General features: G+C 34.9%; 1 protein-coding gene across 7 annotated transcripts in view; it reads right to left on the minus strand.

The window, feature by feature from the left end:
• znf385b (zinc finger protein 385B) overlaps window positions 1–23,587 on the minus strand; it is a 125,116-nt gene that overhangs the window by 49,790 nt on the left and 51,739 nt on the right. Inside the window, exon 1 of one of the 7 annotated variants that reach the window (XM_088605150.1) lies at window positions 10,424–10,665. The exons of the other annotated variants lie outside the window; for them this stretch is intronic. Coding sequence (XP_088461276.1) covers window positions 10,424–10,433 — 10 coding nt within the window. The 5' untranslated portion in view covers window positions 10,434–10,665. Of the gene's footprint in view, window positions 1–10,423; window positions 10,666–23,587 lie in introns of those variants that run through there. 7 annotated transcript variants of the gene reach the window in all.

The following is a 23,587-nucleotide window of genomic DNA, read 5'->3' on the forward strand; positions in this document are numbered from 1 at the left end:
AATGCATTTATTGGTACTTATTGTGTCTTAAGATTTCTAAGACTTTTGTCCATGGAAATGGCCCATTTAACCTACAGTACAATGTACTGTTTTGTCATTCTTCTAAATGTTTACTGTTTTTTTAAAAATTTACTGCAACAGAGATTTTGTTGACTTTTTCAAAAATATATTTATATCCAACAACTCTTCAAGTATTCTCACCATTCCAAATTCATGTCTTTGCTCAGTTTGGCATTGGCATGGCTGGATGTTGAGGTGTAGTTTAAAGTTTAAATTTACCCTCAAAAGCTGGTTAAGTTAAAAAGTTTAAAATGGGCAACCCTGAAGACTATTTGCATAAACTTTTATCTGTCTGACTCACTTGAGGCAGTCACAAAGGACAAAGATACAGGTTGCCAAACAATTGTACTAATTTTTAACTCAGAAGAACCCAATTCTTCATTAACTCATTTAGTCAGCCCTCTTAGAAATCTCAACAAAGACGACAGGATAAAAACCATACCCAGAGAGAGAAAAAAGAGAAAGGATAAGACTTGGAAAGGAATGAACTACAAGAGAGGAGAGACTCTTTAACAGACTGAGAGACCAGAATCTATTCTGGTAATTATTTGGGGAAATACTGATTTCCTGCTCATGTTATCCTTCAGGCTGAAGTAATCTCTCAATGTTCAGTAATGCACTATTTTGAATAGAGAAATTGGCTCCAATCTGTTTAGCATACACTTTAGAGAGTTCAGAAAAGAAATACTTTTTATTTGATAAGACATATTCCATCCCTCTTTTCCCCTGGACTGTCTCTTTGTCTCTTTTCCCAGGGAGAGATCTGTGTTCATCTATGCCTGCTGAAAGTAGGACTTGACTCACAGACCTGTAAATATTTGTACACTGCTGAAAACGCAGCATGTGCTGTGTAGTGGAAAGTTATTTTAAGTATGTGTTTGTCTTTTTAATCTTGCCCCCTGGTTAGTGCTTTAATACCATGCTGTTCTGGTGAAACCAAGAAAATACTTGCCATGTTAAGCTTGGTATTTCCAGACTATAAGGGGTGTAATTACTGTTGATATTTTTTTATTTGCTTCCATAGCAAGCTGATGTCATGAAATTTGATATTTGAAATTATGTGAATTTGATTGATACTTATTATTTAGTGATCTTATCAGCACCAGTTTGCAAAACTGTGAAAAAATAAAATCTATCATCCTTTTGCAACATTCAGTCAAGAACCTTCTTCATTAAACCTGCTTCAAGTGAAATTAAGGAAGAAATTAGTTAGGCTCAGTTCTGCTTTTCTACTAAAAGTTGAAATTGTCACGATTGTAGTCCCTCCCCCTTAAGGGCGCTCTGGCTCTTTCACTTCTGTGTTGATTTTGTGTACCTGCTCCCGGTTCCTGCCTCCCTACTTAAGCCAGACGCTCACTCTGTTCCGGGCTCTGCACTGGTTCCCGTACCAAGCAAGTCCGTGATCTGGAGCATCTGGTCCCGTTCCCCCTTTTTCCCTCCGACCCTCCAGTTTTTAATTCTGTTTGTCTTCGTCTCTGATGGACCGCCCGGCTTTCAACTTTTGCCTCGTCTTGGATTTCTCATTGGACTCTGTTTTGGATTGTTTGCCCCGGACACACCCCCCAGGTACACCTGCGCACCATGGACACGCCCCCCGTTTTCATTCCGGACTCCTGCATGCCTTTTTCCCTGTGTTTTCCTCACTCATCCCTGGATTGTGTCGTCTGCATAGGGTCTGGAAAGAACGTTTTCATTACAGAAATATGCATTCAGTTTAATAGAAGCTACCACGTGAAGCAACAAATTAATTTTTGTGTAAACATGAAGGCTTAAATTGCTTCTCAGAATTAGTTCTCACAAGTGCATGAATTAAGTACTTAAATCTACTCTTAATTTTAATGACTGAATAATTATTTCATGCAACCTAACTGGTGACAAGCTACTTTGTACCATTCCAACAAAAGTATGTGTTACGCATTCCACTCGCGTCTCTGTCCCTTCTTGCATTCCCACGCGCACACTCTTTAACAAATGCTCACGCCGCAAGTTATATGCCAATCACCGTTCACTCTTGTCCCTATTTTAGTTCTCCTCCTTCCTCACTTCCCTGCTCACTATTGCGGATTCTCTTAGAGCTCCCAAGTGCGCGTTATACTCTTCTAGTCTTCTCTTGGTATTGATCTTCTAGCCTGCTCTCGTTTTCGACTTCGCCTTGTGATTGGATTGTTGCTTCCTCGTTGTCTCCCCTGTGTACTGACCTACTCGCTCGCTTCCTGGTATTCGTTTTTGCTTGGCGATTGGTGTTTTCTCTGTCTCCTGAGTCCTGCACAGGATCCATTCACCCTATCAGCCCTATTCTGACAGTATATAATTGTCTGTATAAAGCATAAAACATTAAAATTTAAAACCACTCAATCAGTGATACCTGCAGATGACACCACAGAAAACTTGTCAAGAAGAATAATTCATACTTCTCAAGGCGATGTGAAATGTTTTTGATCAGACAAGGTTTACTTAAGTAGTTCAATCTTTATCTGAGTGCACTGCACTAAAAATGTGATGGTTGAAGTAAAAAAAAAACATAGAAAAGGGCTAAGTACTTTAGGAACACCCCTCTGTGCCAGTAATTAACACACTGTCCGATTCCATTATACCTTTGTAGTACACTGATGAAACAGAAGATAAAGATGAACAGTCTTTTCAAGTTACTATTCTGAAAAATAGCTTAATATTGCTTTTAGGATATAAACTCTGACCTAATATTTGGTAATGCAGTTTACTATTCCCAAAGTGCAGAGATACAGTATTACAGTATTACATTAATACCAAAAGCATAAAAGACCTAAAAACCAGTTGAATTTTAGTAATCTTAAAACGTCAAGTGTTGTTAATCTCTTTTTTTAACATGCATTTTTGCATGTGATTTTCAGTTGACTGTGTTCTTTTTATCTATAGTTTATTAATTATCTGCCTGCCTTTACATTTTTCTGTAACATATTGTATTTAAAATTAGAATTTTAAATATCAAAAAGCTAAAAAATGCTAATACACACTAATATAGTTTGTACCCTTCTTGTGCCACTAATATAGCTTGTGCACATCACTGGGCACAAACTAGAGCCAAAATCTTTATCAGCTGCTCAGGAACACGGTGAAGGGTGATTCATCTGACCATATCACATTTTTATATCACCAGTAGTCCATTGTCTCTGCTCTTTGCACCACTTGACTCACAAACCTTCATTGCTAGGAGTGACAGTTTAGCAGTTTGTGCATTGCAACCTGACTAAGGTATCCCGCTCTAAGGAATTCTCAACTGACCTTTTTTATTAAATTGGCTACTTGTGCCTCAGGTTGAAATTTGACCACGACTGATCTGCAGTGGCTTGCCTGTTTCGCCTTGCACTTTGAATTAATGCACACATCACTATCCTGGAGTATGTGCTTCCACCCACTGCTGCCTTGTGTTACTGATGTCTTTCCCTCAGAGGTCCATGCTAACATCACCTTAGACACTGTTGAACCTGAAACATCAGCATGTACAGCTGTCTTGGTCACTGAAGCTCCTCCTAAACACCAATCCTCTTTTAAAGTCATTGAGGTCTCCTATTGCAAAATATAATTTGCATAATTAATGCATGAGCCACTCTTGCAGCCACTCATTTAGAAACTCTTGCTTTCAATATGCTTGGAGTACATTTTACACTTTCTTGTCCACATAACTCTACTTTTTTGAGGTTTGAGAAACTACTGGTACATTTAAAACAACATGCGGATTGGAAACCTGCACTTGAATTTACACACTTTCCTAAATCAATATAATTTCAAACCAAAAACTGACATTTCTAATACTGATCATTCAAATATAAGCAGCTAGGCCTATTTACGTCTGTGTACGCCTTTACATTCAATAGATATCAATTACACACTTGCGCTAGTTTTCCAAAAATCAAATTAAACTACCGTATGTCTCTGAACTGGGAGGAAACTAAAGCACCTGAAGCAAAACCCATACCAAAATTGTGAGAACATACAAACGCAGCAATGCTAATCACTAAACCACTGTACAGCCCTCGACATTTATTATAGCATATTACAAAATTAAACTCAGACTAAACAAAGGCACCAACAGAGAGTGAAAGCAATTCAATTCAAGATAATGTTTTAAATGTACCTTTCAGGAAATGTTGCCGAAATGTAAATGCAAATTACAAATGAATGTTTTTGTATTAAAACCAAAAACATTTTTTTTACTGTTTTACTCAATGTGTGTTTGGATATTTTATCCTTGGGACCAAGTACAGTGGAGCAGTGAAAACACACGTGTAAATAAACATTAATCATATGGTATGTGTATTTAAGGATTGCAAAGGTTTTAAAAACATTGGAGACTAAAACTACTTTAATAAAGTTAAACCCTCATTCCCGCCATAGAAGGGATCACTTCTTTAGATTCTGAACTTCTAACAAAAAATAACAATGTTCATTATTTGACACCATAGTGTTAATGAACCAAAAAAATTCAGATACAATGAAAACTCACAGCATAGACTGACACCCACATTACAAAGGTGCCATACTGACATTAAGAATACATCAGTCTCTGGAAGAGGCATACTGTATGTTATGTGTGTGCTATTTGTGACAAGTATCAGACAGGTAGTGGGTACTGTATGAAGCTTGTGCAAATACCCAGAGAAAGAATGGTAAGCACAGAACACTTCTGCTGTACTTCTGGATGACTCAGTGTGTGTCTTGTTCAGCCCACGGACTGAATCAGTTTTCTTGTCTAAGTTATCGAAGAAAAGGAAAACCATCATCTTGTCCAAACTTTGTCACAGTTCTTTAATGCTAACCTGGGATACATAAGATAGCCAAGCATTTTGAAAGACCAGATGTCTGCTCTTGTAAAATTTTACAGTTCTCAGCTGGATATACTTTTTGTATGGAATTTTATATAAGAAAATGAGCTACGTATGGGTTTCTGTTTCCAAGCTTAAAAATATTTTTTCTGCCATCACAATTCACTGTGTTTTATATTTTGGCTATTCTGTTTTATATTTTGCTAACCTTTGTGGGATGTATTACTAACAATCTTTAGAATCAGACAGAATCCACCATTCTTAGAAAAATGAAGTGATCCGTCTGTTTGCTAAATATCTCCAAGCCCTGAATACCCCTGAAGTGTAAAAATAGTAAATGAAACTCATTTGGTCAAATCTAATGCTCAAGTAGACTGGACGACTAAGCATATTGTGGAATTCAGGTTTTGACATGATAAAATGGACACATGAAAGCCAATCATATTTGTACATCTGTTTAATTAATTTCAGTTATGTGTTATTATAACAGCAAATACAACATAAGCCCCAAATTAAAAATGCAGATTTTAAATTATACAAGTATGAACTTTTACATTGACAGGTAGTCAAAGGTGATCAAAATTATAGTTTCACTTCAAATATCCTCTGAACTAAACAAAAATCAGACGTGATCAGTTGCCAAGTGAGAATACGGGAAAGTAAACACACTGTGGAGCCTCACAGATAACACAAGATTGTGACATTTTTGTCTTGAATTCTTAATGACATCCAAATGAAGGGTTAAATATATTCTTAGAACTTAATGCTGCCTAACAGCAGTACAATACTGGTAACTCGCATAAAAAAGGTGTTAGAAAAACAAACATTAGGGATTAAAAAAACGAAGAATTAAAGTTTCTTCCACCTGTCAAACACAAGTTTGTAGCTATTGAGTCATTCAAATTAGAATGTTTTTCTAGCTGTGCAAATTACTTTCAGAAACTGATTTTACCAGCAGCTATTCTTCTGTTGTTCAGCTCTATAGTTTCCATGGAGACAAAGGAACAGCTGGAAGGGGTTTCTCTGCAATGCAAACTCCCTGTCAGAGATCCACTTAATTTAAAATATTTTTATTTTTCAAATGTTAAGAAAATAGTGAAAAATAAAAACCAAGGAAACAGCAGCTAGGCTGACGACCTTTTTACAGTTTATCCATGTACTTGTTAGTCTAAGAATGAAGAGAAATGTTGTTGAAAATACTGCTCTTGGATTTGGCACATTGTAAATACCCAGGGGGTTTTAACATGCTATTTAAAATTGCTTCAGTAAAGGATTTTATAAGATGCTATTTAAAATTTTTGGAAGCATTACAGTTTCTCTGTGTGTGGATTTTATGTATTAAGTAACTTGACTCACCAAAAGTACTTACTGGTATTACTTTCTCAAACATAATGGAAATTAATATGCAGCACATCACATAACATATGCAGAGTATATGGAAATCAAACCACCCGAGGAATTATCAGTTCATTCTCAGTTATGTCTGACAATCTATTTAAAAACATACAACAGTTTCAAACTGCCTGAAACTGGCTGATAATAGATAACCTGCCTTGTAGTTTTCCATGTTTTAAAGTGATCCGGAAGATTCTAATATAACAGTAACAGCAAATTTATTCTAATCTACATCCTTGCTCCCAATAAAAATAAATGTTTTTGGAACTATATAGACTTTGCTCTTTATTGCAGCAATTACTTTAATATTCTTAGCAAAATCTGACACATATACTGTACATATACAGTACGTTACACCAATGCCCGGACCATAGGTAAACATGAAAAACAAACAGTGGTAAAACAGTAACAGACATACATCTACAGTAAAAAATCTCTCATTTAGGTGTTTTTTTATCTCCAGCAATAGATCCCTCTTTAATTACTGTACTGTTTCATAGTCGATTTTGGAAGGACTATTTGGCATATCATAGTATTAGATGCAAAAAATGGAAATACTCCAAAGATTTTCAGCAACACGCAGTTGTTTTACATCTGGTTCATTTAGTGCCTCCAAAACCCAATCATTTCAGACAGAAAAAGGTTCACACATTTGGAAATACACAACATGGTAATTTGTCAAAAACACACTGTGAGCTTGTGTGGTTTGTGCTCCTCTGCTCCTGCTGGGATTCAATCACAGCTTCAAATTGAAGATACACAGTACCACTCCTCAGACCGCAGAGAATTCCACCATGCCAAAAGGTGGCATCACCTTCTGTAACAGACTCCGCATCAAAGTTATATTCTCTCTCTACTTCTGCGCTTCAGCAAATTCAGAGACTGATAGACTCTGATGGGGTGAAGCGGTGGCTCTGTGCCTAAGGATCTGTGCCTGTGGCTGAAAGGTTGCCGGTTCAAAATCCCGCAGCCGGCAGAGGAATCCTACTCTGTTGGGCCTCTGAGCAGGGCCCTTAACCCCAACTGCTCCAGGGGCGCTGTACAATGGCAGACCCTGCGCTCTGACCCCAGGCTCTCTCCCTATCTGCGTGTCTGTGTGTCTCATGGAGAGCAAGCTGGGGTATGCGAAAAGACAATTCCTAATGCAAGAAATTGTAATGGGTTAATAAAGTGATGTTATTATTATTATTATTATAGACATCAATCTTTGCAATCTGATCCACAGCATTTATGTGACAAGGGCAGTTCTGCCTACACCAGGATTTAATTATGGCCAATCATGGGCATTCCGGCTTTAGAGCCACAAAAGGTTCTTCTCCAAGCTGCAAAGAAATACACTGCTCCAAAAAACTGGCCTTCTGCAATGGGAGAATTTAACACTGTGCAGGTTCCAAGAGGGTGATGTCACCTCCTGTAACAGGCTCAGTGGTGATGAGCCCCTTTTCACTTGCAAATTGAGTACCATAAACACCCCGTTATAGATAATACACACACTGGAAACATATCACATAACATAGCTCTAGCAAGGTAGTAAGAGGAATAATGTTGCAAATATTTTTTTTTAATATTCAGGGAAAATATTTCTAAGAGTAGGTCGATATAATTCATTTTACACTGCAATTAAAGAAAATCAGGGACAGATAAGAAAAAGGCAGAGTTTGAATTCTGATGGAAATGGAGTAAAATGGAGAACAATCAGGACAGAGCATAAAATGCAGCAACAGAAACAACTTAAACTACATCCACTATTCAAATGATTAATATACTTCTAAAAATGGAAATAGCTGTTCCTCTTAATGATAGATGATGTACTTGTTCTGTTTGTAAATCTATGCACTGATCCATGCCCAAACCCACATTACATGAGCATTAAAAAAGAAACAGCTATACAACAAAATTATTCTAGTTTCTAGCCTTACCCAACCCTACTGAAATTTTTCAGCTAACGTATCTGAGTTTCCATGCCCATTCAATGAATATTGAATTGTACCAGATAGAACAAACAAAAATTCAGTACTTTGAGCCTGAGATTATCATAAAAAATCAAATGTAAACACAAGCCTGCTATTGCCTTCTGAGTCATGATAAAGACAAATTACTGTATTTCTACTTATTACAAATCATGAAGTTCTATTTTGTTCAAAACATACAACAAAATTAATTCTGCAGGTTCCTTGTTGGTTAGGTTTTTTCAAGCCTACTTCTTTTCCAAGAACAACTGACCATTAGATCTAAATGTATTGACTCATATATAATTTCATATCTGCTTTGTATTTTAAAAATTGTCTGGTGAGTTAAATTCCTTTAATTCTTGAAGTTTTAAAATAGTTTCAAAGAATAAGAAATAACAAACAAAAACTTGGAATTTTCAAATCAAACACCAAACCTATATTTTTTAATTTTATTCATAACTGTTGAATAAGTTGTATTTATATAAATAACCGAAGTTTAGGGCTGCTATTTTTTCTCTTATGACTGTGCACATGTCCTACCAATCTACAACCTGGTGAAGACTTACTTTCAATTTATTTCTAATTATGTTAATTTCATGTCAGTTAAAATAGTAAGGCGGAGATGGGTATTACCAACAATTATTGTTTTATACTGCATATACCGTAGCTCCACTGAAATGATGTTAACATTAATTAAATGAACTTGATAGCACATTAATGTTGTATTAAAATTTAACTATAACCTTAGAGCTAAAAATTATATCAAATAGTGCCAAATTATTTTAGCATCTTTATTTACTTTCCAATAGATGCTACTTTAAACATTTTTAGATAGCATTCTAAAATTAAAGGAAACTTAGATTTAGCTTTGTAATATAATATATAATATAATGTAGTATAATCCCAGCTGCTATAAAATGTTAGATATACAGCAGACCTTGGAGTATCAGCCCATCACCTGTCCTTCAGCAGCAGTGCTGTAAACATAGCAATTTAGCCTCTACTAAAACAATGTAGACTTAATTTTGAAGCAAACTACAAAATTACTTTTTGTGAAGTTTTAAAGTTTATTTGTAGTGTTATTTTTAAGTTTATTTATAGTGTTATTGGTGCCAATCCTTGCAAAACATATCAGTATTTAGAAAAAAAAGCTGCATACATAAGGTGAAAAACTATCTTACTGCCAGTTTCAAGTGTAGTTACCATAAAAAATGGGTGGATTTTCCCCAGAGAGCTGTTCAACTGGTATAGAAGCTTAATACCTTCTTTCACAGGCAGTTTAATCATGTCCCAAAGGATAAAGGATAAAAAAAGACAGCTACTCATTTCTTGTCACTGAGACCATTTTTCCAACTTACTTTTAAAATGCATTCTTATTTTACCATTATGTCACGTAAAGTTACTCTTCAGTAAGGAAATTCCAGAGTGAGTGTGAAATGTTCTGAATAAACATTTTGAAAGCTGTTGCACAGCAATGGTATTTGACAAAAAAATTGTTAAGCTTCAACTGTGTGGTATAAGATAACCTCAAAAAAATGATATGTGGTCAAGTTATTATATTTTTACAAACTTTCACTGCAGAAAAAATATCTCATGTAAAATACTTGCTTGTTGCTGTAACTTTACAATAAACACTACTGCCTATTTCACTATGAAACAATTGTTAATATTTGATTATACCTTGCCTTCCCATATGCTTACAAACTACCTGAAATACAAGCAATGCATTCAAGAAGTGTTTACCTTTGTTAGTTTACATTTTACAATTTCCAAGTTAGTGAAAAATCAAAATCTAGACAGCTTAAAATTACTACACCGTTAATTAAGTACTACAGAGCTGTGTTTGTACTGTAAATCAAAATCACAGTATTGTAAATAGTTATTTCATAACCTTTATGACAAGCCTCTAAATGAGTGTAGTCAGCTAAATATCCATATAAGCAATGCTTTGGTAATAGGTTTGTTACAGGAAAGCACAAAGTCACATTTTAAGTCTGGAAAGGCTCATTTTTTGCATTAATATTAAATCAATGTAAAATGAAGAATACAGCATGTTATTCCATATCACCCCCTATGGTTTGTTAGCTAACACAACAATGCACAAGTCTTGTTTCTTAACACAAAAGTCATATTTTCAGACATAATACTGTCTTACCATTTTAACCATGTCATAAAAAAGTTAAACCAATATTAAACTCGTATGGATCTACTTACCCAAAAGCATTTTTCAACCATGTAAGTAGTTCAGCAACAGTGCAGGCTTTTAGCTTCAGATTCGGCAAGTGAAAAGCTCCAATAAACCTTTGTATTGACCCGTCCAGTCCTGCAATGTTTTCACCAAGTGTTGAATGAGAGACTTCAAAAACATGCATTTACTGAGTTGTACCCTGAGGCAGCTGAGGTACTTAACGACTGTGTTAGAGTGCCTCAGATGAAACTAACTGAAACAATGGAGGGACTGTCGGCAGCTGCAGCCACCTCAGCATGCTGAGCCACGAAGCGATGAAAAACTAGGTCACTCCACCAAGATTTTTAATGTGAAGTGCTAAAAACTGAATTGAACTGATAGCCTATTCATTGGTGGGTTTACAGTCTGAATTAATCAGTTTTACTGCATACACCTTCTGGCTCTGATTCAGAGCTAAAAGGAATCTAGTTTTCATAAATCAAGGTCTAGGCACTCTGCATGATCTGTAACACATTACTGTGCTGGCTAGCAAAACAATGTTCAAAAATTGAACATGAAGTGACTGTATTACGTGATTTGAACAAAGTCAAAACACTTACCTAACTAGACGTAGATGCGTAAGACAGGTGATATAGAAAATGTTGGGTTTTTTTGCTGTATTATTGTAAAATCAATAACTGTGTAATGTCAGTCTGATTCTTTTACAATTCCTAAAGTAAATTATAGTCTACAAATCCATTCTCGTGATGTACACTACGCAGGAATTTTAGTCAACAGTGTGCTCTAGGAAAATGCAATCAATTTACAGTAAACTTCATTATCATTTAGCTTGAGGGATGCCTTGCTGTATATACTATATGAACAAAAAACTACTGTCTTACAAACTTCTACTATTATTAGTTTAAAGTAAGTAAATCTGACTAGTCTAGAATAAAGGAGATTGAGAGGTGATTTGATTCAATTTAAATTTGTATAATTAAGTTCAAATGAAGGGACTATTTCATATTCACTAATGAATTAAGTCCATGGGGTAACAATAGAAAAGTAAAGTATACGTTTAGGACAGAGAATGGGAAGCATCTGTATACAAAGAGTTCTCGATATCTGAAAAAGCTTCCCTGCCAAGTAACAGAAACCCACACTCTGGGCTCATTTAAGAAATGGCTCAACAAACTTCTTCGATACTAAACTATAAGACAAATAGGCTGACCCTTTCTGGAGTTTACAACAGATGTACAACAGATGTTCCTGGTGGTGGTTCCTGGTGGAACAAAGATGGTTAATAACCGAAATTAATAATAATTGCTTCCACTTATATAGCGCTTTTCTGGACACTCCACTCAAAGCATTTTACAGGTAATGGAGACTTCCCTCCACCACCACCTGGATGATGCGACAGCAGCCATAGTGCACCAGAACGCTCACCACACATCACTATTAGTGGGGAGGAGAACAGAGTAATGAAGCCAATTCATAGATGAGGATTATTTGGAGGCCATGATTGGTAAAAGCCAATGGAAAATTTGGCCAGGACGAGAAACGCCCTGGGATTTTTTATGTCCACAGACAGTCAGGACCTCGGTTTTACGTCTCATCTGAAGGACGGTGTCTTTTTACAGTATAGTTTCCCTGTCACTATACTGGGGCATTAGAACCCACACAGAGTGAGTGCCCCCTGCTGGCCCAGCACACCCTGCTTGGTAATCCAAGCTGTATCCATATACTGTATATATGTATTAAACAAACCAAATTTAAAATGATAATGATGAAGAGTTTTGTTTTTAAAGGTATTTCATAATAATGCATTTGAAACATATAATATGCATCTTGCACCAAAATTAACCTAGTTTGTTTACCTTGATTTTCCACAACACAGAAACATTTTACAGCTGCAATAATTATTCTAACATTTGAAATGACATGTTTCACAGGAACAATAGGTCTATCATTGATTCTGCCTGTTGTTGTCTTGGCAGCAATCTATGTTTTATTATTTTTGTTCAAAGTTGGAGCATCAGAAAAATCGCTAGTGTGTGGGAATAGGGAGGCAGTGAGGTTTTGTAGTGTTTCTGTGTTTTTAGAAAAAAAAATCACATTTGTTTAATAATATCAACCTTTTTTTACTCATTTCCATTCAGAGAAAAAATTGTTGGGAGGTACAGTATATGTGTATTTTCCAATGATCCATGACTGTATTCTTTAATTTCTACATTTTATACATGTTTTGCTATTAATTGAGCAGTTAAACATCAACAACAAATTGAGTGTCAATTAATAAACATCTTATTAATAATCTAATTAAACTGTACTCAGAATAATAAATATAATAAAAATATTAGCATTTAATTTTATTGCAAATTTACTATAATTCTTTGAAATTATCCTTATGATTTTCAAACCTGAGGTACCCACCTTGCCATGCAAAAAAGAGATTAGAAAAGCGGTTTTTAGATTTTCATAATGTAATAAAATATGATTTTAATACCTCTATACATATAGTATTAATTGGTATCACATGAAAGATGTTTCTCAGAGGATAAGTTTAGAATTTGCAATATAAGTCTGAATAGAGGAATTAAAAATGCAACCGGTATAGGTCATAGTATTGAACAAGTGGTCTAATTGGCCACCATTGGAAGCAATACAAGCTATAAATTGTTGCAGATGGTGTCTTGTGGGATTCTGTCCCATTCCACCTGTACAGCTTTAGATAAACATTTGCCTGCTCATTGGTCTCTGAGCAATCCCAGTTTACTAGAGTCACACATGTTCAATTAGATTCAGGTCTGTGGATTAAGGCATCTATGGAGTACAAGAGCAGTATGTGTATTTTCATTGTATAGCAATTTATTGTCTAAAATGCTGGCATATCAGAATGAGCCCACAGAAAAGGCAGTAAGGGAGGTCCAAGGACTTGATCAATGTACAGTAACACTGTGCAGTCCGGTTGCCATTAACCACTGCAATTGGAGATAGAGACAAGACTATCTGGACTTGACCATCACACTTGGACCAGTGTTGCACTCTAATGTTCCATATAATTATATACTACAAGAAAATAACCTTAATAGGTACATTAACGAGTGTTTTTAATATAATTTTGCTGAAATGTATGTTATAAACTGGGTGAGAAAGCTTGTGAATAATGGATAAAGTATTTTCAGAGATGAAAAATAATTCAATGAAGCTTGATATACATTTACAGTACATATTCTTGAGCCAGCTAGGGTTGCTTTTGCTTTAACTGGAGATGCAAAAGTGTGAAAACAGTTAAAGTAAAAATAATTATAATAAGTGGATGAAGCTTACTTGCATCACTGCAATGCCATGATTATTAAAAGCTAAGAGGATTCAAAATTCAGGATGTGTACTGAGATATTCTGCATTTTTTCAAGAATTTTTAAAATAGTGTAGAACAGATGTTTCCAATCTTTGTAGATGCTGGGAAATGTGACTTGGGTCACAACACCTGAGTTACAACACCTTCAGAAGACATTCTCTTTAATCAGAATGATGTATTATTTCTGTCACATTTAAAGTGCTAAAGAAACTGCAGAAGAAATCTCTGCACATAGTAGGATTAGCACAACTATTGTTGTCTACGTGAAGTAGTAATATATAACAACATATACAGCCACCATATCTTACTTAAACATATTTATCTAGAGTTCAAAAAGCCAGCCAACAACCACTGAATTCAGTTTCAATGGACCAATGTGCTTTTCTATGGCGAAAAAAAATCTGAATCCCATTAAGCATTTATTGAACATTTTGGCAGTTCCAGTCCCTAGCAGAGCTCAAGAAGAGGGTCATAAGAGAATAGGATGCTATTTCTAAAAGGTCAAACACAAGCTATATTTAGGTGACTGATGCACTGATGCAACAGAGACAGTACTACAAGCAGTGGACATCTCTTGTATTGAAGCTGTGACTTCTTTGTCTGACCTTGTCTAAGGAAAAGGTGCTCAGACAACCATGGCAAAAGGCAATTTGACATGAAATGTGAATGCAATTGCTTGTAAATGATTGAGAGATACTGTAGAAACACTACAGAATTATGTAAGGCTACAGAAAAATGTCACAATACTTATATGTGATGTGTACACTTTCTTTAAATTCTTCAGAGAATATTTAACAAAATATGGTTGATATTATAGTTTGATGGAAATACTACTAAAATAATCACAGAGATCAAACTGACAAAACACAAAGGTGTATATTGTGTAAGTACAACTAAATCTAATCTTTTAGCAGTTACATGTAACAGTATGAACACTCTACGTGTAAGGCCGAAGCAAAGCACAAACATAAGTGAGTAAGTGTGAATGCACTAACAGAAATAATTTAATATTTTTTCCTATATTGAATTTTTCATGTATAAATATATTTCCTAATTATTTTCCCCTACATTAAGTGTGCAGAACTATTGCAAACTATTCTCAAAGGATGTTATTATTATGATATTCTGGTAATCACAATAGCCACAGCTTCACCTTATCTATAGAAGGAACATTCAGAGAAAGGCCATTCATATTAACCACCCTTGACCAACGTGGCTCTGAAAGTTACTTTAAATAGAACAGTCATTAATAAGTATGCATATTGCAAGGAACATCATCAGTAGCTTTTCCTCTTAGTTGATGACATGATTTATTTCCTAGGGACACCACCTTCTGCATACAGCATTTCAGCAACAGGAGTTTGCACGATCTAGAGTTACAGCTTTGAAGAGTGTGGTCATAACTAAGACAGTTTGCTACAGAGATATGCATGTACAACCAATGTAATATCACTTTAACCTTTCTCTATTTACAACAAGATGCAGAGCTCAGGAATAATTATAAATAAGTCTTAAATATCAAGGATTCTTTCCATTAAAATACATACTTATTACTGCATACAAGTAAGCTCTCATTTATTTTTACTTAGAAAAGTATTAGAACTTATATATTTATATTTAATATTGGGAATACGGCTGGTTGTAATATAGGCCTAAGTACTTTAAAAATAATATGCTCATATCATGGTAAATATAACAATTAAAAAATTGATTTGAAGATAAAAGTGAAAACTGGCCCAATACACCTGCTTCTTGCTGTCTATTGTTATTATATTGAGAGAATGTACTACATGTAAATGCATTTGAATCACAATCAATAACTGTTCATACTGTAAACAACTACAGCATGCTTATTTTACCATCTTCCCCAAGACTTGTAAACAAGACTTGTAAACAAATCACGAACCAGTGGTTAAAATGTGGAAATAATTTGAAAAACAATAATCTTTATATTATGCACTACAATGCTGTTTTCATACTGAAGTAGTCTCTAATAGACAAAGAAATATCTGATGTAACCAAATAATGCAAAGTGTCTGAATCAGCCAACAAAATAAACGTTATGTCTAAATGTCAAGCAGATTAAGAATACTGTTATAATTATAAAAATATAACTTATTGATCCCCTGACATAAATGAGCTGTATAGGTTACCCTAGAATGAATACTTCTAACCATGAGCATTTTTATCCATATCTAATTTTAGCTTGACAGGTCTAATGTAATCTAGAGGAGTTATACATTTTAGAGAGTGTTGGGAGTGTGATATGTTTTTGTCTATGCCTTAACAGGATGGTAAAGCTATAGAAAGCAATGAGTACTGTATGAAGTATATCTGTCTTTAAAGACACCGTGAAATAAATATTTACAAAAAGCTACGTTTGGTTTTGTATTATGGAATAGTGACAACATAGCTTCAAAAGTGAATTTAGTAAGAGTTAGACACAATACTGTGTGGTACCATGTGGTACTTTTCAGTAAAACATTGTGTACAAAGAGATCATCTACGGCAAACCAGACTACCCATTAACACAAATTAATGTAATAAAATCAGTGCCATGAATATATCACATCTTTTGTCAAACACAATCACTAACATGTGAACATCACATTGCTTAACCTTTATGCTCTGAATTTTATTAAATGTATTTTTTTTATAAAATAATTTTAATTTACAGCTTTACCCCTATGGGCTAAATATTACCATTATTAACTGACCATGCCCAGGACTCCACAAGTTGTTTTGAATCAGCCAACATAACCAATATGTCAATTTGAGACCATACCCAACACATGAGCTTTCTGTAGGATCAAATAAACAGGGAAAGCAGTTACCATTACCATTACCATTTGGTGCTGATGGTAAAAAACCCTAAGTGGCTCACTTATAGGCAAGCCAAGCTGAATTGACACTGGAATTTCCCAATTAAAAAATAAAATGGAAAACAACAGGTGCCAGTCTTTGCAGGCTCTTATACTTAAATTAGAATGTAAATATTTGTATGATTTTGAAATACAAAGCAAAGCATGTTTAACATAAAATATGATTGATTTCTTTTAATGGAAAAATATCAGTTTACTATAAGTATCTGCTGAATGTTCATTTGAAACGTTTTTTTTCTGATGAGAAAAGATAGGTATGAGCAAAGATAAACACATTATGATGTAATTCTGCATTGCCCTAAAAACAAACAGAAGATATCAAAGCATATCAATTTTCATATCAGCCTTAAGAGTAGGTAGTCAAAAGCATAATCTTGGATAAATGGAAGTATTGCCATATCTTGGGTGGTGTTAGTAAATGACTAAACATCATTGACAAATTACTCAGGAAATGTATAATTTGAAAAGAAACTGCCAGTAAAACAGGCTGTAATAGTATCACATTTTACACTACTCTGCACAATACCAGTTAAAATCACAAACACAAATTAAATGTGAACCAGCAAAGCAAAACTGAAGGAACAGCACAGAATTGTTTAGTACAACATAAAGCTTATAGTACCTCGAATGAATAAAAGGCACCTGTGTTAAATCAAAATTATAAGCTTATTTTGGGTAGAATATTAAGGTAATTCCTGCAAGACATAATACTTGAAACAGTGAATTTTTAATTAAACTAAAACATTCTCAATAGATTCATCCAGTTCAAATAAATTAATCATGTGCCTTTAGTTTCTGTTCATTCACTAACGGGTGCACCAACCCCACAATACAATCATGCGTACTAGATTATAATGGGTGATTTTACACACAATAACTAATGAGCCAAACAGTCAAACATCCATACCTCAATGAAAGATTAAAGGCCAGGAATCATTTAATGCTTGTTCTGACAGGCCTCCTCCGCACATTTAGGATCAAAACCAAGACGAAGTAAGAGCAGCAGCAGGCTGTCCACATTCAAATGTTTTCAATTTCAATCTCGTATCCTGTGCCTTCATACTGAGGACACAGGTCTGTGTCGAGCATTAACTTGACACACCATTAAAAAGAAGGCACAGTGGCTATACTACATTATGATAGCCACTTAAGAAGGAAAGAATAATACCTTCTTTAGAAACTGGGGTAATACTGGTCAAGTTACCAGTGAGCTGTTCATATCCTTCCTAGCAAAAGTAATTTGTGCTGTACGTAACACATGATGATCACCAGTGTCAGGTGTGGCACAACTGCTTAATCCCACTGGAGTTTCCTCTAGCTCCAGAGAAATTGTAATATAATACACACAGCAACTTCAATAATGTAATGCGAAAGGGACTGAGAAGGGTCACCATTTCATGCAAAAACATTTCAATCCAACAACCAAGATCTTTGTAGTGATATATTGTGTACATAGTAGTTTAATTTTAATACTAAATGATTAAGTGTGCTGATTTAAGATTCAAACTTTAATTTTTGTATGAATTTTAGCAAATTTAAAGTGAACTAATATAAGCATATACTGTATGCTATACTTCATATTTACCTAAATAATTAAGAGCTATAATTATTGTGCCATAATCCCTTAAGAGCATTGGTGTCAAATAACTACACATTTCAGTAATGTTGACAGGTCTTGAATGAACTTGAACTCTGTGGAATTTCTAATCCGCACAGAGGGTAATGAATAGAAGTACGACCTGTACAATGCACAAGGACAGAACAGAAGGACTTAAGAATTCTTAAGTTAAATATTTTTTTCTTCATATTGTCTGCTGCTGTAAAACAAATTGCCCCTTGGGGATAAAGACTCTCTCTCTGACTTCCTGAACACAATATCACAGAGTAACACTCACAATTCCCATAAAAATGGAATAAAACAAGGCTGTTTTTACATGTATAGACTATGCTTTCATTATTACATTTTGCTGCAGGGTTTTTACTAATTACTCCACATGCATTTCTGAATACTATTTCTGGTACTATCATCCCATGAATTTCAATATGTATGACCCAAATTACAATTTTTTCAATATTATAAAGCAGAACCACATAAACTGACTTCCAATTCTACTTAACAATTACAGAGAACAGTAGGGCATGAGAAATTATCTCAATGCTAGGAAAAATAATCAAGAGGAAGCACTCAATGACTTGATAACAAAAGAGATTTTAAGAACTTTGAAGCTCAAGGCAGCAGTTCCCACAGATCCCATATGATCAAAGACTGAAGGCCAGTCTTAACATCTTAACACTGTCAGCAACACCAAAACAACCAGAGGAAGAGAAGTGGTCAATGGTGGACACTCTAAGAAACACAGCAAGTGAAATATGTTTCAAAGACCCTTCAGTTGAGGTAGTTGACATCATCCAAAAATAGACAAGCAAGAGAAGCAACCAGGATTCCCAATCTCAAAGAAATGTCCTATACTGACAAAAAATAAAAGATCTGCATCTCTTTAACAAGGCTGAAGGGGTCAACTATTACCTTTCACTACTGGAGATGTTTGCAGATTGTGGCGCTTGTTGATGTGGTTATTACTGAGTCCCCATTGGTTGGAGCAGGATCTTTAATGGGAGGGGGGCTACACAATCTGTACAATTATGGATTTTAAATGTTTAAGAGATAGGTTTTATCTAAATTGGAGGGGTCCAACAAAAATGAAAATGAAGACCAACAATTTTTTATTTAAAAGACCAACAGCCTAATTTGATAGGCAATAACTTAGTCATAAGCATGATTAAACAATGATTAAACAACAAACAAAAACAATTAAAAACTTTTTAAATAATTTAATTATGCCATTCATCATGTTAAGTTTGCTATCACCCTAAAGCAGGTCACACATTTTATACCATAAAATGCATTCTATTACCCAGGCAAAATGTCTGTAGCAAATATGTTACCAATTTAAAAACTTAATTAAAATATTTATTACACACTGTGTTTTTTAAATGAAAACCAATTTAAAATGGCAAACAGCATATGTAAAATGGAAGGAAAATATTTGTGAATATTCAAAAATAGAGCAAATCAGAGCAAATTCTTAAATGTTTGTGCCTACAAAATATTGTGTAGAGCCCTATACTGTGTACAATTTTATAAAACAGCTCATTATACTTAATTTGGAATTTACTATTTTCCACATTACATCTTCCTATTTTGTAATGACTTATCAACTCAACTTATCACTGCAAGCCCTATACCTCACAGGCAGAACAGGATCCTGTATGCACACTCCTCTGACCCACCCACCTGTCTAAAATATTCTTCATCAGATATGCTGTATTACAATACATCTCTCCTAACATCAGAACAAGGTTCTAGAACACAAGAAAGCCAGAGAAACTCCAGCAGACTCCAGCAACGGCATTTGGGTATTGTGCCTTGTCACCTGGGAATCCTAGTCCCAAATGGGCAACTCAGTAGGTCCATGTTGAACTAGTCACATCTGGACACCAGAGCTCAACTTGTTTTCTGAATAAGCTCCTTTACTGGTTGAGTCACTGAAGAGGCCCCGTAAAGTATTTTGAAATTACTATTCAAGGGTCACTGCAAAAAACATTACATAACAAGAAGAAGGTGTTATGTAATGTTATAAGAACTGGATTTTTAAAATAGAAATACACTGTAATTCTAATTAGAAATCTTTGCTCAAAGATATAAAAAAAAGTTACTTGTAAAAAAGACTGGCACTAGAAGGCACAAAAAGAGCTGAGAACCCAAAGCAGCGGGGGTTATCTAAATTAAGAGCATGTGGTATATAAAGCAACATGAAAGCTTGTAAAATACAAACAGTTTAAAAACAGAGAAGGTGGTTGTGCAGCCAATTGTATTAACACAAGATTTAGAATTTCCCTAAAATCAGCCAGGCACTGACTCCCTGCTGCGTGTTAATTTGAATAAATGGTTTGACTGTTTTTGAAAAAGCAAATAAACACCATTTGGTCATTTCAGGACATGTAATTTATTTGTAACACAAACTGAACCAAATGGGGGCCCCAAAGGGCCACTTTCCAAGAATAAACCACAGAAAATCAGTAAAGCTAATTGTACTACATTTTACTATCTCTTAATTTTAAAAAGAAAGCATCAAAGATGGAAACTATAAAGTTTCAGTAAACTTGTTTAATTTTTATATTTTTACATCTGAAGGCTTGGATTCTTCCAACAGTCACTCAAGACAGGGATAGCACTTGGACTGGAAGATTGAATATGGTGCCCCACCATAAGAAAGGCATTGAAGCTGAGTCAAGTTATTATAGACCAAAAGACCTGACTTCTATCACAGGTAAGGGTATGGAAACAATTATTATAATTAAACTAGAGGATCACCTATAAAGAAATAACATCCTTGGGATATAGAGTTCTTCTTCTGATCTGGTGTATTTAGATTTTCAAAAGGCTTTTAATAAAGTTCCCCATAAAAGATAAAATTACAGGTGGTAGGCATTCAGGAAACTACATTTAGATTGAGAATTGGTTAATAAATAGGAAATTATGTACAGATGGGAGGAAAATGTTCAAATAGGGGTGGTGTAATTAATGGAGTATCAAAGGAATCTATACTAGAATCATTTCTCTTCCTAATATATATCAATGATCTACATTTTGGCATATGGAGCAAACTATTCACATTCCCAGATGATCCAAAAATAGGAAGCTTACCTAACACTGAAAAAGCAGCAACTGAACTAAAAAAGAATCAGATAAACTTCAAGACTGGGTAAACACATTGTAGAAGACGTTTAATGTAGTGAAGTCCAGGATTTTGCATACAGGTTGTAAAAACAAAATAGGAAACACTGAGCTGGAAGAGATTACTTTTAAAAAGTGTTTAAGTAGATACTTAAATCTTCTAGATAATATAGGGAAGTAATTAAAAATGCAAAGAAAATGTTAGCATACATTAAAAAGACAATTTAATCAAGGGAGCTCGTTTTAAAATTGTATAACAAACCAGTAAGACCACATTTAGCATACTGTGTAAAATCTTGATTACTGTTACAGAAAACAGACACATTCCAGGACTTAAGGGAATGCCTTACACTGACAGGATAAAGTAACTGACCATTTTTAATCTTGAACAGAGAAGACTACAAGGGGAAATCATACCAGTATTCAAAATCCTCATTGACAGTTACCAGAATGGACTTCTTAAAAATGAAGCATGAAACATGATGCAAGTAGAAACTACATGCAAATGCATTTTAAAACCAAGAATAGCAGAAAAGGGTTGTGGGAGTAATAAAAGAACTACCTACAGTAGCCATGTGGTTGAAACCAATACTTTGACTTACATCAAAAAACAAAATGAGAGGCCTCATCTCATTCTTAGGCTCTTGTGTTGACCACTGTGGCAGAAGCCATTGGCCAGCTTGGAAGTCAAGCCTGTTTGCTCACATGTAAGTGTAAGAAGGTATTATTTGTATCCATTTTGCAATTAACCAAAAGATAAAATGCTTTTCTCCATTGCTGATCAATTACGAGTTGAAAAGGTGGTATACAAGTTGCAAAGTCTTAATGAGTCTTTAAATAGTCTCCACCTTATTCAAAAGATTTGGATGAGTTTACCTAATTGATGAGTGAAACCTTCACCTTTTTAGGCAACTATCCAATTATAACATAGAAGAAAAGGGATAGAAGATAGAAGTAGATTAATCAGAAAAATAATAATAAACCATATCATTTGATTTTGCCTGCCGGTAACATTGGCACAGTGGTTAACATTGCTGCTTTGCAGTACTGGGATCCTATGTGCTCTCTGCATAGAGTTTATAAGTTCTCCACATGTTCACGTGAGTTTCCTCCAGTAACTCCTCTTTCCACCCACAGTCAAAAAACATACCGGTAGGTTAACTGGCTTCTGAGAAAATTGGCTCAGATCTGGCTCAGTGTGGACACGTCAGTGTTTCTGTCTGCCTTACGATAGACTGGTGTCCTGTCCACAAACTGGCAAAGGAGTTACATTTACAATAAAGAAGATTTTGACTGCAAGCATGACAAAAACATCACAGATATAGATTCCAGAACAATAACAGTACTTCGTGATCACGGTGAACAAGATCAGATACATGTTTTTACACTATACACATACTGTACACCTTTTTCTGTTTGACTCATAGGAGCACATGCATGATTACTATCATGCTTTCCCAGATTTCAATGTATGGCAAATCAACATGGGGTGATTTACAGTAACTGAAAAGTTTGCTCAGCTGCAATTAAAGATTTCTAAATAATCCTTAATCCTTAATAATGTAATAAAATGCTGTTCTTAACACGTTACAATGGAGTACACCTTGAGATGCCTGATGAGACCTTAGAAATAGTTAGAGGAATTTACCCAAGACAATGGGGTTAACACCCCTGCATGTTCAGAATGTGGAATGGGATTTTTAATCACCATGTATTCTGGCAATTCGTTTAATATCATCCAAAGAATGGTATCTTAGGTTCAACTGTAAAACTAGAAGGTCAGCAGATGCTGAGACTATATCTTTCTATGGAGCAACTGTTGACATTGTGAAACACCTCCATGTAACACAAAAGATATCACCGTTTACAGCGGTGTCAGAATAATGTAGAATAAGAAAAATACAGACCACTATGATAGACACTGGTTAAAACTGAAATATTTGTCATGTCAAAGCCTTTACTAATTTTATATATAACTCATACCTTTATTTGGTCATCCTTGCAATAGCACAAGATTAATAATCACTTTGAAACCTTTTATGACTTTTAGAGCCATAATGACAGTCTATAGTTTGAAACACAGAACGTGAGAGAACACAGAAAACATCAATGAAACCCAAACGCAGTGAAACCAGGAAATATGAAACATTTATCTTAGTTAAAGACTAAATGCATTTAACATAACTAAATGATGGCTAAATCTCATTATGATTAAAACAATTGCCTTCAG

The sequence above is a fragment of the Lepisosteus platostomus genome, chromosome 14, assembly GCF_059453375.1.
Source record: "Lepisosteus platostomus isolate fLepPlt1 chromosome 14, fLepPlt1.hap1, whole genome shotgun sequence".
Lineage (NCBI taxonomy): Eukaryota > Metazoa > Chordata > Actinopteri > Semionotiformes > Lepisosteidae > Lepisosteus > Lepisosteus platostomus.